General features: G+C 52.6%; 1 protein-coding gene across 1 annotated transcript; it reads left to right on the top strand.

Annotated features, from left to right (window-relative positions):
- Nucleotides 1-836: 836 nt before the first annotated feature.
- On the top strand, nt 837-2,508 carry VOLCADRAFT_89435 (uncharacterized protein; the record flags this gene model as incomplete). Its single annotated transcript, XM_002948950.1, has 4 exons — nt 837-896; nt 938-1,045; nt 1,977-2,090; nt 2,443-2,508. The coding sequence occupies 4 exons, from the start codon at nt 837-839 to the stop codon at nt 2,506-2,508; spliced, it is 348 nt and encodes a 115-aa protein (XP_002948996.1).
- Nucleotides 2,509-15,923: the final 13,415 nt, after the last annotated feature.

The following is a 15,923-nucleotide window of genomic DNA, read 5'->3' on the forward strand; positions in this document are numbered from 1 at the left end:
CCGGGTTTTATATGCACACCTACGGGGGATAGACATGAGCTGCTGGGTATTCCCACGGAGTATAGGGTTTTGGTGAAAAGTTGAACTACCTAGCGACGAACACACGGCCGGACATTTCTTATGCATTGAATGTTTTGTCCAGGCATATGGCCACACCTACGAAGACTGCCATGAACTTGGCAACCGGCGTTCTGCGTTACCTGGCGGGTACTCGCGAACTAGGATTGCGTTTTGGGGGTGTTGGCGGTGTTGCAATGTCCGGGTACAGTGATTCGGACTGGGCAGGAGACCCAGTTACGCGGTGTTCTACGTCCGGTTACGTATTCACTCTTAATGGGGCTGCGATTAGCTGGAGCAGCCAACTTTAACGTACTGTGGCGGCTTGGAGGCCGAGTACCAAGCTACAGCGGCGGCTGTTCGTTAACCTTTGTGGCTTCGCAAGCTGATGGTCGATTTGGGCTTGCCTGAGAGCGCGGTGAAAATCCAGATAGGCTCCCAGGGGGCGCTTAGCTTGGGAAATAATCCGATTACGTCTGCTCATCGAAACACAGCGACGTGCAGCACCACATAGTGCGTGAGAGGGTGAATAGTGGGGAGGTGCAGTTGGAGTACTGCCCTACAGAGTGGATAGTAGCGGATGCGCTCATTTGCTGCAACTACGAACAGGCCGTATAGCTCGGAGTTGCAGAGCGAGCCGCAGCCGTCCCTCCCTGATGTGGAAGTGCTGGGGGCTCGGTATTTAGTTAGGGAATGCAAACATCCAAAGTGTACCTGGTCGTAGTGCTACAGGCCGAGTCATTGCTGCAGTATCTGCTGGGATTCAGAGCCTAACATTTATGCCGAAGCCATCTCAGGCCCACATGCAGACGACTGGCGGCCGTGAGTGCCGAAAAAAGGTCTGTATCCAGTCGACCCATCTGGACAGCGTGGATTGCAGCAGGCGATCATTTGCTGCAACTACCAGCAGACGGGCCGTATAGCTCGGAGTTACAGAGAGAGCCGCAGCCTAACGTGCAGGGAAGGAGTGGACGACCACACGTGGCAGGTGGGGTATGCTACCTCAACAGACAAGCGGTGGCGGCAGTGCAGTGATGCCGTGTATTTTTGCTGCAAGATAAGGACCCCTATCAAGGTTAAGGGGAATTATCTGACTCCGAAGCGGCTAGTATTGGTGTACCTGAGTCAGGGCCTCTGCCAAGCTCTGTTAGACTTAGGAAACACAGTCGGCTAGGCACCACTGTCACCTGTGGATGGTGAAGGAATGCCGGATGAAGCCGGTACATCTCTAGTGGTGCAAGCCAGCGCAGGAGCTCAGAAGAATAGGGCAGGGAATATGAGGAGATATTATAGCCCTCGGAGTGGTGACATGGTGTTGCAGGAAGGAGGATAGTAGGTCGCATTAACGTGGCTGTCACTGATCCGTACGTACCCTGCTAAACTTTTGCTGAGTAAAACTTTCACTGAAGCCATTTCAGGGGCATATGCAAATGAGTGGCGCAGAGTGATGGTCGAGGAGATTGTTGCATTAGCAGCTAACGGCACTTGTGAGCTGTGTGCACAGCCTCTTGATGTGCTAATGTACCGGTGGTTGTACAATTTGAAAAGAGTGGAAGGTGACTGTTGAAGGGCGGTCCTATCCCAACGTAGATAGGTGGTAGTTAGGCGATGAATCCGCCGTGATAGGCGATGCCTCGGACGTGCCTCGACCTTGCCTCGGGTCTCTCGGCCGCGTATCTCGGACGTGTCCTCAGGTCCAGGGATGGTGGACGACTGTACGATACTTCCGTTGGTATCGGTATATAAGACCAGAGTGGTGCATGTCTTTCTATCTTATCTTTGGATGGATCGGTATTCCTTCATAGGAATCTCCTAAAGTCTTCTTGCCGTTTACCATTAACCCACAGACTGTAACCCTTATATCGCGACCAGTCTCCTTGCCTTCATATTCTTAACAGACCGTGGCTTGGCGTCCACAGTCCGGTGACGCTCCAATAGCTGCTCAATATTGCGACAACACTAATTCGCCCGGCTTCATCCTCATTATTTCCATGCCCGAAAACACAGAGCGCTTGACACTGTCATTTTCCAGTGTTTTCAATTTGTACACCCACCGGTACAGTAGCACATGCACATCATGAGGCTGTGCACATGGCGCACAAACGCCGTTAGCTGCTAATGCAGCAATCTCCTCGACCATCACTCTGCACCACTCATTTGCATTTGCACCTGAAATGAAAGTATTACTCAGCAAAAGTTCAGCAGGGTTCGGATCAGTGACAGCCACGTTAATGCGACCTCCTATCCTCCTTCCTGCAACACCATGTCACCACTCCAAGGGCTATAATATCTCCTCATATTCCCTGCCCTATTCTTCTGAACTCCTGGGCTGGCTTGCACCACTGGATGTTCCGGCTTCATCCGGCATTCCTTCACCATCCACAGGTGACAGTGGTGCCTAGCCGACTGTGGTTCCTAAGTCTACCAGAGCTTACGGAGGCCTTGACTTAGGTACACCAATACTAGCCGCTTCGGAGTCAGACAATTCCCCTTAAACAAGATAGTTGCTCTTTTCGTGCAGCAAAGAATACACGGCATCACTGCACTGCCGCCACCGCCTGTCTGTTGAGGCATGCTACCCCACCTGCCACGAGTGGGTGCCAAGACCACCTCCACTCCTTCCCTGCACGTTAGGTTGCGGCTCTCTCTGCAACTCCGAGCTGTACGGCCCGTCTGTTTGTAGTTGTAGCAAAGATCGCCGGCTGCAATCCACAATATCCAGCAGGGTCGACTGGAATAAAATTTTCGCGGCACTCACTGCCGCCAGTCGTCTGCATGTGGACCTGGGATGGCTTTGGCATAAAAGTTAGGCTATGAATCCCAGCAGATACTGCAGCAATGACTCGCCATGTAGCACTACGACCAGATACACTCCGTCACCACTGGCCAGGACGTTTCCATTCCCTAACTGAATACCGAGCCCCCAGCATTTCGGGATATGTCCCGAGGGGGCGTGTTGAAGGACGGTCCTATCCCAACGTAGATAGGTGGTAGTTAGGCGATGAATCCGCTGTGATGGGCGATGCCTCGGCCGTGCCTCGACCTTGCCTAGGCCGTGCCTCGACCTTGCCTCGGGTCTCTCGGCCGTGAATCTCGGACGTGTCCTCAGGTCCAGGGGTGGTGGACATCTGTACGATACTTCCATTGGTACTGGTATATAAGACACGAGTTGTGCAAGTCTTAGTATCTCATCTTTGTATGGATCAGTATTGGAGAATTGGCGACGGTGACGGCTAACGCTGATTGTTGATGTTGTTACAGGGTGGTTAAGCTTCACCAGTGGCCTCCTTCCCGAGGCAATTCCCTGCTCTCCCCTGCTAGAGGGGCACCCTAAGCCATTCACCCCATCCGACTTCAGAGTGTACTCTTTGAGTTTGGCAACTCACCACCAGCATCCAACCAAATCTAGCGGATCAACGGCGCGTCAACTTAGTTCCTGGTCAGCTCGCGAGTAGATTTTATCACGTCCTACACCGTCCACAAGATGGGGGGCCACCTCCCATTTCATCACCTCTCAAACACCCCGAGAGGTCGGCAGGCGGATTTGAACCCGGACGCGCCGGGACGCGACGGGAGCAGAAGCCAGGCCTTAACTTCTGCCAGCCGCCTGCCTGATTGTTATCTCGGAAGAATTGCCGGCGGCGAAGATATTTAGCACGATAAACTGTGATCGATCGTTGTGAGATAAACAATTAAGCGCAGTCACCGCCCTAAATACCGGCGCTAGCGGAAAACTCGTACATTCCGCGATCTAACTGCACGTACATTCCGCGATCTCACTGCGCCGTCCTGACGGTGCCCAAATGTCTATCACTTAGCTACCGGATATGCATCGGTAGCCCATAAGGTTCTGGGGTAAGTCTTCCCCATTAGTTAGGCGCAGACCCGGGGTCAAATCCCCTGGTCGACAAACACACAAGTTGAGAGAGGACCGTTTCCTCAACACGCCCCCTCGGTCCATATGCCAACGATTTCCAAGTTCATCAGCACGCTTCACACAAGGCCCATCGCATCTCGGCAACGTTTGAATTTCACCTCGCCTAGAGCCTTTGTGAGCACATCCGCAACCATCCACTCCGTAGGGCAGTATTCCAACTGCACGTCACCGCTATTCACCCTCTCACACACTATGTGATGCTGTACATCGATGTGCTTCGACCAAGCAGACGTAATCGGGTTATTTCCTAAGCTAAGCGCCCCCTGGGAATCTATTTGAATCTTGATAGCGCTCTCAGGTAAACCCAAATCAACCATCAGCTTGCGAAGCCACAAAGCCTCGCGAACAGCTGCCGCTACTCGGCCGATACTCGGCCTCCACCGATGAAGCCGCCACAGTACGTTGAAGCTGGCTGCTCCAGCTAATCGCAGCCCCATTAAGAGTGAAAACGTAGCCGGAAGTAGAACGCCGCGTAACTGGGTCTCCTGCCCAGTCAGAATCGCTATACCCGGACATAGCAACGTCGCCAACACCCCCAAAACGCAATCCTAGTTCGCGAGTTCCTGCCAGGTAACGCAGAACACCAATTGCTAAATTCATAGCACTCTTCGTGGGTGCGGCCATATGCCGGGACAAAACACTCAATGCATACGAAATGTCAGGCCGCGTGTTCGTCGCTAGGTAATTCAACTCCCCCACCAAAGCCCTATACTCGGTGGGATTGCCCAGCAGCTCCTCTCCTTCCCCCTTAGGAGTGTACCTAAAGCCCGGAGGCAAAGGGGTAGACCTCGGCTTGGCGTCAACCAACTTATGACGCTCCAATAGCTGCGCAATATACCTATGCTGCGACAACACTATCTCACCCGACTTCTCCCTCCTAATCTCCATGCCCAAAAACACCTTCGCTTCTCCAAGGTCGCGCACCTTGAAGACCTTTACAATTGCAGCTTTAATTGCCCGGACCATTTCCGGGTCTTCCGACGCTTCAATTGTATCATCTACGTGCACTAAAGCAATAACAACCCCACGCTCGTCAGTCTTAACGAACATCGCCGGATCAGACTTCGAAGGATAAAGACCCAGCTTAGCGAACTCTGCTGATAGCTTTTCATACCAGCAACGGGGTGCCTGCTTCAAACCGTAAATAGACTTCTGCAGCTTGCACGCAAGCGACCGGTCACTGGATGCATACCCAGGCGGTTGCTCCATCCACAATTCCTCCTTCAGCTCACCGTTCAAAAACGCAGTAGACACATCGAGCTGATGTACCGTCATGTTCCGGGCTGCGGCAACTGCTAATAAAGCACGCAATGACAAACCACGAGAGGTAGGGGCAAACAACTCCCCTGGTGAAGCTTAACCACCCTGTAACAACATCAACTCCCCATAATCAATCCCCTCGCGTTGTTCAAAACCCTTTGCAACTAGACGCGCCTTAAAACGCTCAACGCTGCCGTCATTGCTGTACTTAACCTTATATACCCAACGACATGGCAACAAACGAGTACCAGGAGGTGGCTTCTTCAGCTCCCAAGTACTATTAGCCATCTGGGCGGCGATCTCCTCGTCCATTGCACACCGCCAGTCGTCTGCATGTGGACTTGCAATGGCTTCCGCAAACGAATTAGGCTCAGGAATATCAGCAGAGAAAGCAGCGTTAACGCGACCAGTAACAGTGCGACCAGGTTCGTTTCGCCACCATTCGCCAGGGCGTTTACGCTCTCTAACTGGGTACCTAGTTCCCACCATTTCCACATCAGGCTGATTGATTCCTTGCCCGTTCGCACTGCTGGAAGGTCCAGCCCCAGCCGGCGCCCCCTCACCACCCAAATGCGGCGATCCCTCGCCGACGGTGCTACCTGGTGTCCCTTCGCCAGCCCTAGGCAGCGATCCCTCACCAGATAAACTAGTGCGAAACTCCTCCTCCTCGTCGGCATCGGACTCATAATCGGAGTCCCCGGCATTACGCCGCCGGCCGACATTAGACTCATCAAAACGAACGTTAGAAACTACGGCAATAATGCCGTCCTCGTATAGCACACGATACTGTCCTCCGTTCCCGTATCCAACAAGTATTCCACGCCTGCTCACCGGGTCGAACTTGTCGCGCTTGACGTCAGGTACATGGACGTAGGCGACGCATCCAAAGACTCGCAGGTGACGGACGTTCGGACGAACGTTAAAGAAAGCTTCGTACGGAGTGACGGTTGACCCAGCAGTTGGCGACACATTCCTAAGATAGTTGGCTGTCGCTAACGCCTCCACCCATAATGATTTAGGCAGTCCAGACTCAACGAGCATAGCCCTAGTCTTGTCCAAAAGAGTGCGATTTAAATATTCTGCAGCTCCGTTCTGCTCAGGGGTGTAGCCTACCGTAGTTCCGTGTACAATACCCCTGGACGCGAAATAGCCCTTCGTGCGAGTATTAACGAACTCCCCACCACGATCCGTACGCACCTCCTTAACCTGCCTGCCAGAAGCGCGCTCCAGTTCCGCTATCTTTACCACCATCTTCTGATAGACCTCCTCCTTGGTCGCTGTAAACGCAACAGCGGAAAGACCAGTATGATCGTCAAGCAGAGTTGTCACGTAACGCGAACCACTAGGCGAAGGTTCAGGCATAGGTCCACACACATCCATGTGAATGAGTGCGAGAGGCTGCGCTGCCTTATGCCCAGTTAGCGGAAAAGGACCACGTGTATGCTTAGCAAAGACGCAAGTCTCACACACACACGCGCTGGCTGATTGTATGCTGTGTCGGTCAACATCGAATCCAGCTACCATATCATGACGCAGCAGCGCCTCAAGGTTGCTGTATCCTAAGTGGCCATACCTTCGGTGCCAAAGTGCTGCACGTTCAGCTCCGATACCCACGGCAGCACACACTGCATCACCACCAGAAGGTATCCTGTTGTCTTCACGCTGCGTCCACTTCAGAGCACCAGTACCTCCACTGCTGTAGTAGACGGGATACAAGTCCCCATCCCGCTTTCCAGTCAGCACCAACTGATTCTGTACGTACACTTTCACCTGTCCGCCGCCGAAGACCACACTGCCTCCACGATCATCAATGATGCGGACCGATATGATTTTGGCGGTGGCCTCCTCGTCGACGTAGACCTTCTTGAAAGTGATGGCCTGTTTATCGTTGACGTTAGACCGAATCATTAGCGTGCCAACTTCAGTCGGCCGAAGAGACTGTCCCTTGATGCCCATGATGTTGAAGCGCTCCCATGTCTCCAATAACCGCACATTGGAAAGTTCTGAGCGGTCATACGTTATGTGGTGAGTGGCTGCTGAGTCCAGAAACCATTCCGTCGGACGCTCGCTGTTGTATGCCACGAACGCTACCTGCCGCGGAACTCCTGGTCCCCTAGCTGATCCACCGGATCCTGGCTTGCTGCCGCTAGCTCCGCTGCCACTAGCTCCGCTGCCACTAGCTCCGCTGCCACTGTTGTTGTTGCCACCCTTATATCCAGAATTTGACGACTGCTTCAGCGCTTTAAGCTGCCTGCAGTCCTTTACCACGTGCCCAGGCTTATTACAGTAGTAGCAGATGAGTTGCTTCCGACTGTGTCCCGAGCTGTTGTTAGCCGGCCCCCGGCTACCATAACCAGAAGTAGAAGCGCCGAACGTCGAACCGCCGACAGACGCGAAGGCTGCCGACTCGGTAGGCTTGCCCGACCCACCGTTAGCCGTCTCGACAGAGAGAAGCTTTGCTGTGACGTTCGCCATGTCCAAATCGCCGTCGCGCATTAGTAATGTAGTCGTCACCACGCTGTACCGACTGGGTAGACCAACTAGGACGGTGTACGCCAGCTCGGAGTCGTTAATTACGTGGCCGACTCCCAACAAGTCCGTTTGCAGCTGTCTTGCACGCGCAAAGTACATCGGAAGAGGTTCGCCGTCGACCATCTTAAAACGGCTGAATTCTTGACGTAGAGCCACCTTGCGGGCGTTGTTGTTGGCAGCAAACATAGAGCCCAAGGCGTCCCAGGCCTTCTTGCGTTGGCAGCACCGGTAACCATCGGCAAGTGGTGATCCTTGACGTTCTTGATAAGCAGATTGATGACCTTCCGTGATTGTCGAATCTGCTCCTCGTTGCACGGCTCGGCGAGCAAGGATTGCTCAAGCCCAAGCTCCATGCACATCGCGCTAAACCGGATTTGCCAGGTGGAGTAGTTGTGGAGGTCCAGCGGCTCATCAAGCTTGTCCTTGACCATTGTTGATAAGGGATAGAAATAACAATCGGACGATAGCTGTCGGCGCTAGTCGGGGCTCATAACCTATTGGAGAATTGGCGACGGTGACAGCTAACGCTGATTGTTATTCCTGTAGAATTGCCGGTGGCGAAGATATTTAGCACGATAAAACGTTACAAGTTACGTAAAGAGTATTATAAGCGTTCGGCAGGACTTGAGGAGATTCCTATGAGGAATACCGATCGTAGTGAGATAAACAAATTAGCGTTAGCCGTCACCGTCGCCAATTCTCCAATAGTCTGCATGTGGACTTGCAATGGCTTCCTCAAACGAATTAGGCTCAGGAATATCAGCAGAGAAAGCAGCGTTAACGCGACCAGTGACAGTGCGACCAGGTTCGTTTCGCCACCATTCGCCAGGGCGTTTACGCTCTCTAACTGGGTACCTAGTTCCCGCCATTTCCACATCAGGCTGATTGATTCCTTGCCCGTTCGCACTGCTGGAAGGTCCAGCCCCAGCCGGCGCCCCCTCGCCACCCAAATGCGGCGATCCCTCGCCGACGGTGCTACCTGGTGTCCCTTCGCCAGCCCTAGGCAGCGATCCCTCACCAGATAAACTAGTGCGAAACTCCTCCTCCTCGTCGGCATCGGACTCATAATCGGAGTCCCCGGCATTACGCCGCCGGCCGACATTAGACTCGTCAAAACGAACGTTAGAAACTACGGCAATAATGCCGTCCTCGTATAGTACACGATACTGTCCACCGTTCCCGTATCCAACAAGTATTCCACGCCTGCTCACCGGGTCGAACTTGTCGCGCTTGACGTCGGGTACGTGGACGTAGGCAACGCATCCAAAGACTCGCAGGTGACTGACGTTCGGACGAACATTAAAGAAGCTTCGTACGGAGTGACGGTTGACCCAGCAGTTGGCGACACATTCCTAAGATAGTTGGCTGTCGCTAACGCCTCCGCCCATAATGATTTAGGCAGTCCAGACTCAACGAGCATAGCCCTAGTCTTGTCCAAAAGAGTGCGATTTAAACGTTCCGCAGTTCCGTTCTGCTCAGGGGTGTAGCCTACCGTAGTTCCGTGTACAATACCCCTGGAAGCGAAATAGGCCTTCGTGCGAGTATTAACGAACTCCCCGCCACGATCCGTACGCACCTCCTTAACCTGCCTGCCAGAAGCGCGCTCCAGTTCCGCTATCATAACCACCATCTCCTTGGTCGCTGTAAACGCAACAGCTGAAAGACCAGTATGGTCGTCAAGCAGAGTTGTCACATAACGCGAACCACTAGGTTCAGGCATAGGTCCACACACATCCATGTGAATGAGTGTGAATTGGCGACGGTGACAGCTAACGCTGATTGTTATTCCTGTAGGATTGCCGGTGGCGAAGATATTTAGCACGATAAACTGTTACAAGTTATGTAAAGAGTATTATAAGCGTTCGGCAGGACTTGAGTAGATTCCTGGTAGGAATACCGATCGTTGTGAGGTAAACAAATAAGCACAGTCACCGCCCTAAATACCGGCGCTAGCGGAAAACTCGTACATTCCGCGATCTAACTGCACATACATTCCGCGATCTCACTGCGCCGTCCTGACGGTGCCCAAATGTCTATCACTTAGCTACCGGATATGCATCGGTAGCCCATAAGGTTCTGGGGTAAGTCTTCCCCATTAGGCAGGCGCAGACCCGGGGTCAAATCCCCTGGTCGACAAACACACGAGTTGGGAGAGGACCGTTTCCTCAACAGTGGATGGAGCAACCGCCTGGTTATGCATCCAGTGACCGGTCGCTTGCATGCAAGCTGCATAAGTCAATTTACGGTTTGAAGCAGGCAACCCGTTGCTGGTATGAGAAACTATTAGCAGAGTTCGCCTTGCTGGGTCTTTATCCTTCTAAGTCTGATCCGGCGATGTTCGTTAAGACTGATGAGTGTGGGGTTGTTCTTGCTTTGGTGCACGTAGATGATACCATTGTTGCATCGGAAGACCCGGAAATTGTCCGGGCAGTTAAAGCCGCAATTTCTTAAAGGTGCACGACCTTGGAGAAGCGAAGGTGTTTTGGGGCATGGAAATTAGGAGGGAGAAGTCGGGTGAGATAGTGTTGTCGCAGTGTAGGTATATTGAGCAGCTATTGGAGCGTCATAATAAGTTGGTTGACGCCAAGCCAAGGTCTACCCCTTTGCCTCCGGGCTTTAGGTACACTCCTACGATGGATGGAGAAGAGCTGCTGGGCAATCCCACGGAGTATATATGTATGTATGTAATGTTACAGAGTGGGAGGCTTCTGGGCCACTTTATCACATTGTCAGTTCTAGATCATTTATCACCTTATAGCACCATCCACCACTACCACACTGTACTTCGCCATACGAACTGTAAGTCCAAGGCGGCGGATCCAGCCTTCAGGGACCCCACCTCATCCATTCACCCGAACACCCGAAGAGACGGAGGGTTCGGCAATCGCCACCAATCCAGCGTGCGAATCTGGTCCATCAACTGTGACCTCAACTCCACATCTCAGCAGCTAGCCATAATCTCGCGCTCCCGACTAATTCGGGGGTCTCCCCAGGAATCGAACCCAGGACCTTAAACCGCTAATTGCAGTAGTGTCAACCCAGACCAGACCAGAGTATATGGCTTTGGTGGGGGAGTTATGACGCTCCAATAGCTGCTCAATATACCTACACTGCGACAACATTATCTCACCCGACATCTCCCTCCTTATTTCCATGCCCCAAAACACCTTCGCTTCTCCAAGGTCACGCACCTTGAAGACCTTCACAATTGAGGCTTGAATTGCCCGGACCATTTCCAGGTCTTCCGACGCAACAATGGTGTCATCTACATGCACCAGAGCAATAACAACCCCATGCTCGTCAGTCTTAACGAACACCGCCGGATCAAACTTAGAAGGATAAAGACCCAGCTTGGTGAACTCTGCTGATAGTTTCTCATACCAGCAATGGGGTGCCTGCTTCAAACCGTAAATAGACTTCTGCAGCTTGCACGCAAGCGAACGGTCACTGGATATACCCAGGCGGTTGCTCCATCCACAACTCCTCCTTCAGCTCACCATTCAAAAACGCAGTAGATACATCGAGCTGATGCACCGTCATGTTCCGTGCTGCGGCAACTGCTAATAAAGCACGTTAAGATGAACCACGAGAGGTAGGGGCAAACAACTCCCCATAATCAATCCCCTCACGTTGCTCGAAACCCTTTGCAACCAAACACGCCTTAAAATGCTCCATGTTACTGTCATCATTCAATGATGTTGTACTTAACCTTATACACCCAACGACACGGCAACAAACAAGCACCGGGAGGTGGCTTCTTCAGCTCCAAGTACTATTAGCCATTTGGGTGGCGATCTTCTCGTCCATCATGCACCGCCAGTCGTCTGCATGTGGACTTGAAATGGCTTCTGCAAACGAATTAGGTTCAGGAATACCAGCAGAGAAAGCAGCCTGAACGCGACCAGTGACAGTGCGACCAGGTTCGTTTCGCCACCATTCACCAGGGTGTTTATGTTCTCTAACTGGATACCTAGTTCCCGCCATTTCAACATCAGGCTGATTGTTACCTTGCATGTTTGCACTTCTGGAAGGTCCAGCCCCAGCCGGCGCCCCCTCGCCACCCAAATGCGGCAATCCCTCGCTGACGGTGCTGCCTGGTATCCCTTCGCCAGCCCTAGGCAGCGATACCTCACCAGGCAAACTAGTGTGAAAATCCTCCTCCTCGTCAGCATCGGACTCATAATCGGAGTTCCCGCCATAACGCCGCCGGCCGACATTAGACTCGTCAAAGTGAACATTAGAAACTACGGCAATAATGCCATCCTTGTACAGCATGCGGTACTGCCCTCCGTTCCGTATCCGACCAGTATTCCACACCTGCTCACCGGATCCAGTATTAACAAACTACCCACCATGATCCGTGCACACCTCCTTAACTTGCTGGCCAGAAGCATGTTCCAGCTCCACTATCATCACCACCATCTTCTGATGACCTCCTCCTTGGTCGCTGTAAACACAACAGCTGAAAGACCGGTATGATCGACAAGCAGCGTTGTAACGTAACACGCACCGCTAGGCGAAGGTTCAGGCATAGGTCCACACACATCCATGTGAACTAGTGCAAGCGGCTGGGCTGCCTTGTGCCCTGTTAGCGGAAAAGGACCTCGGGTATGCTTTGCAAGAACACAAATCTCACAAACATACGTGCTGGCTCTCTGAAAGCTATGTTGATCAACATTGAATCCCATTACCATGTTATGATGCAGCAACACCTCCAGGTTGCTGTATCCCAGATGTCCGTAACATCAATGCCATAGAGTTGCACGCTCCATCTTGAAATCCACGGTGGTGCATGTAGTACCACATCCAAACGGTTGTCCGTAGTCTGCGCCCACCTGATTGTACCTGTATCTCCTGTGATACATATCCGGTAGCTAAATGATAGACATTTGGGCACCGTCAGGACGGCGCAGTGAGATCGCGGAATGTTTTCCGCTAGCACCAGTATTTAGGGCGGTGACTGCGCTTATTTCTTTATCTCACAATGATTGGTATTCCTCAAAAGGAATCTCCTAAAGTCCTGCTGAACGCTAATATTACTTTTTACATTACTTGTAACAGTTTATCGTGTTCAATATCTTCACCGCCGGCATTCCTTCCGGAATAACAATCAGCGCCATGCAATCAGCTGCAAGCACAGTTCCTTCCGTAGATCCACAGTCTGTGTGTTCACCAAGGGAATCATGGGAAACCCAGGGCAACACGTGTGGCAATACAACTGCCACCGCAGGGGCAGGGGCCACCAGACTCTGAAGGCACCCAGCTTGCAATCTGCCTGGCTGACAGGTCCTTGGTGACCCCCTTATTGCACATATGCGGTACATACTGCGCCGCAGTGCCGGACGTGTTCTGCAGGTCGGGCTCTAGGACCATCTGCAGGAGATAGTACAGCCGTAAGAACTAGGCTTGTGTTGCCAGCCCCCCAGCACCATGCCGTCTCCAACTTGCCTGCCAGGCCAGTCACCCTAGATTCCTTACGAAGTAGGATTCCACCTCGGGACGCTGGATGTCGTCTGATTGCTGTTTCCGAGCTATGACTCAGACCTGCGGTGCAGGTGCCTGCAGCTGCCTCACAGCGTACGCGTTCTTCACCAAGTGCTCGGCGTGTGGCGTAAGCCGACGATCGCTCATCCAGCCCCAATCGTGGCACCCGATCTCCGAGGACGTCGGGGACGCAATGACAAGCACAACGGCCGGGAATTGCCTAAAGTCGAGCATGGAGCCTCAGGGTTATGGTATGGCAACACGGGGGTAACCGGAAATGTTTCGCAAAAACAACTCATCAATGTACTCACTTGACACTTAGGCCCTTGAACGTGTCCATAGAGAATTTGGTGAAAACCTGCTCCAGTGCATCGCAGACTTTGCACAGGGCTGCCGCAACCATTGTGCTTGCCGTCTTCTACATTGGATCTATGGCAACTTATGAGTATCGGCAAACATTGAAGTAATGAGAAACCTCAACGCACCTTCCGAGCCATGGAGAAGTGGCTTCGGGAACGGTGTTTGTAGGAAAATTGCCTAACGCCAAGGATTGTATTGGTTTATGCAATAGGCCTTAAGCATTGCCGAAGGCCAGACCCCAATCTATGTGAACGACTTTAGGACTCTGGGAAGTAAACACGGAAAATTTCCTCCCATTAGGATGCTGAAATGTATTCAAGTTTTGTCCGGGTCTTGAGGAATGTTGCGGAGCTTTAGAACTGTGGGTGTACATGCCGTACAAACTGGTATGGTGCTGGGCCATCGGGAAGGTCGCCGAGATTGCGGGAAATCGATGGCGCTCGGCGGCGCTAGTCACTCCTGGACCTTCCCTAACTCGTCGGTGTTGGAAATGACCGACACTCATATACCAGTGAATGGTAAGCACAGTATGAGGACCCAACGGGGATCCGACGCTGGTCTTAACAGGTTATGAGCCCCGAATGGCGCATTGCGCTGCCGAGAGATCTCCGGATCGAGACCCACTGGCAGTAGCCTAGGGAATGGGAGATTGGGATGAGGCACGGGAAGGCCCATAGCGAGGAAATGTCGCTCGCTGGGGTGTGTTGGAGATTACCGACACTCATATACTACCGTAGTGACAGGAAATGTTCGTGATTTTAATTTCGTGACGGCATCACGAAATTATGTCACATATAAATTACAAGCTGTTCCAGGCGATGGTCGTCACGAATATATGTGTGCTCCGAAGCCAAATCGTATAATGCCTTCAACACAGTAATTACTCGTCGAATTCCACTTTTCTGGCCATATATACATCCATAGTAATTGAACGGACATGGATCCGAGGGCCAAGCGGCCTAAGCAACAAAGCCTCCTTCAATGCGGACTCTTCACACTTGCTCGCGGCGCCCCAGCTACGGATAGAGCTGGTTTTGCCGCTCCTAAATAACCGTGCATGCATTGGCCAGCTTTTGCGTCAATCGGCGTTCTGAGTCGGAACCATTAACGAATATTGCAGGCACCGTTGCTTCGGTTGCGTTGGCTTCTCACGAATTCAACAGTTTCACCAATAATTTCGGGTGTAATTTTGAGGGTGTCTCGAACAATAAAATCACGAACATTTCCTGTCACTACGGTAGTGAGTGGTAAACACAGTAATAGGACCCAAGGGGGGTCCGGCGCTTTGCTGGTCTTAACACAAATTGGTGCTGGGCCATCGGGAAGGTCGCCGGGATTGCGGGAAATTGATGGGTCAAATCCCCTGCTCGACAATTACACGAGAGGTTCGCATCCTCAACAACTACACCATTCGAACTGGAAGTCCAAGGCGGTTGATGCTGCCTTCTAGGATCCCTGCTCATCCATTCACCCGAACATTCGCAGTGATGCAGCAATCACCACCAATACAGCCAACAGTTAGGATTCGGAGACGCAAACCATGCAGAAAGCTTTACAGGATACAACACGTTGCTCAAAACCCTTTGCAACCAAGCACACCTTGAAATGTTCCACACTGCCGTCATTGTTGATTGGAGGCTGTAGATACTTGACCTTGTAAACCCTCCGACATGGGAACAAACGAGAACCGGGAGGTGGCTTCTTTAGCTCCCAAGTACGGTTAGCCATCTGGGCGGCGATCTCCTCGTCCATTGCGCTCCTCCAGTCGTCTGCATGCGGCCCTGAAATGGCTTCAGCAAACGAATTCGATTCAGGAATACCAGCAGAAATAGCAGCATTAACACGACTAGTAACTGTACGGCCTGGTTCATTCTGCCACCATTCTCCAGGGTGTTTGCACTCCCTGACTGGATACTGAGATCCCGCCATTTCCACATCAGGCTGATTGTTCCCTGGCATGTTCACACTGCTGGATGGTCCAGCCCCAGCCGGCGCCCCGTCGCCACCCAAATGCGGCGATCCCTCCCTGATGGTATTGCCTGGTATCTCTTCACCAGCCCTAGGCAGCGATCCCTCACCTGGACATGGCGAGCGACACCGCGAAGAGTTTGGCTATCGAGACGGCTAACGGTGGGTCAGGTAAGCCTACCGAGTTGTACAGGTGCAGGTACAGGTACAGGTCCGAGGTCCCTGTCGCCCCGAGGACGGCGGAGGACAGCGGAGGGCGGCGGAGGGCGGCGGAGGGGAGGGGAGGGGAGGGGAGGACGGGGGAGGACGGGGGAGGACGGCGGAG

This window comes from Volvox carteri (genome assembly GCF_000143455.1).
Source record: "Volvox carteri f. nagariensis unplaced genomic scaffold VOLCAscaffold_12, whole genome shotgun sequence".
Classification (NCBI taxonomy): domain Eukaryota; kingdom Viridiplantae; phylum Chlorophyta; class Chlorophyceae; order Chlamydomonadales; family Volvocaceae; genus Volvox; species Volvox carteri.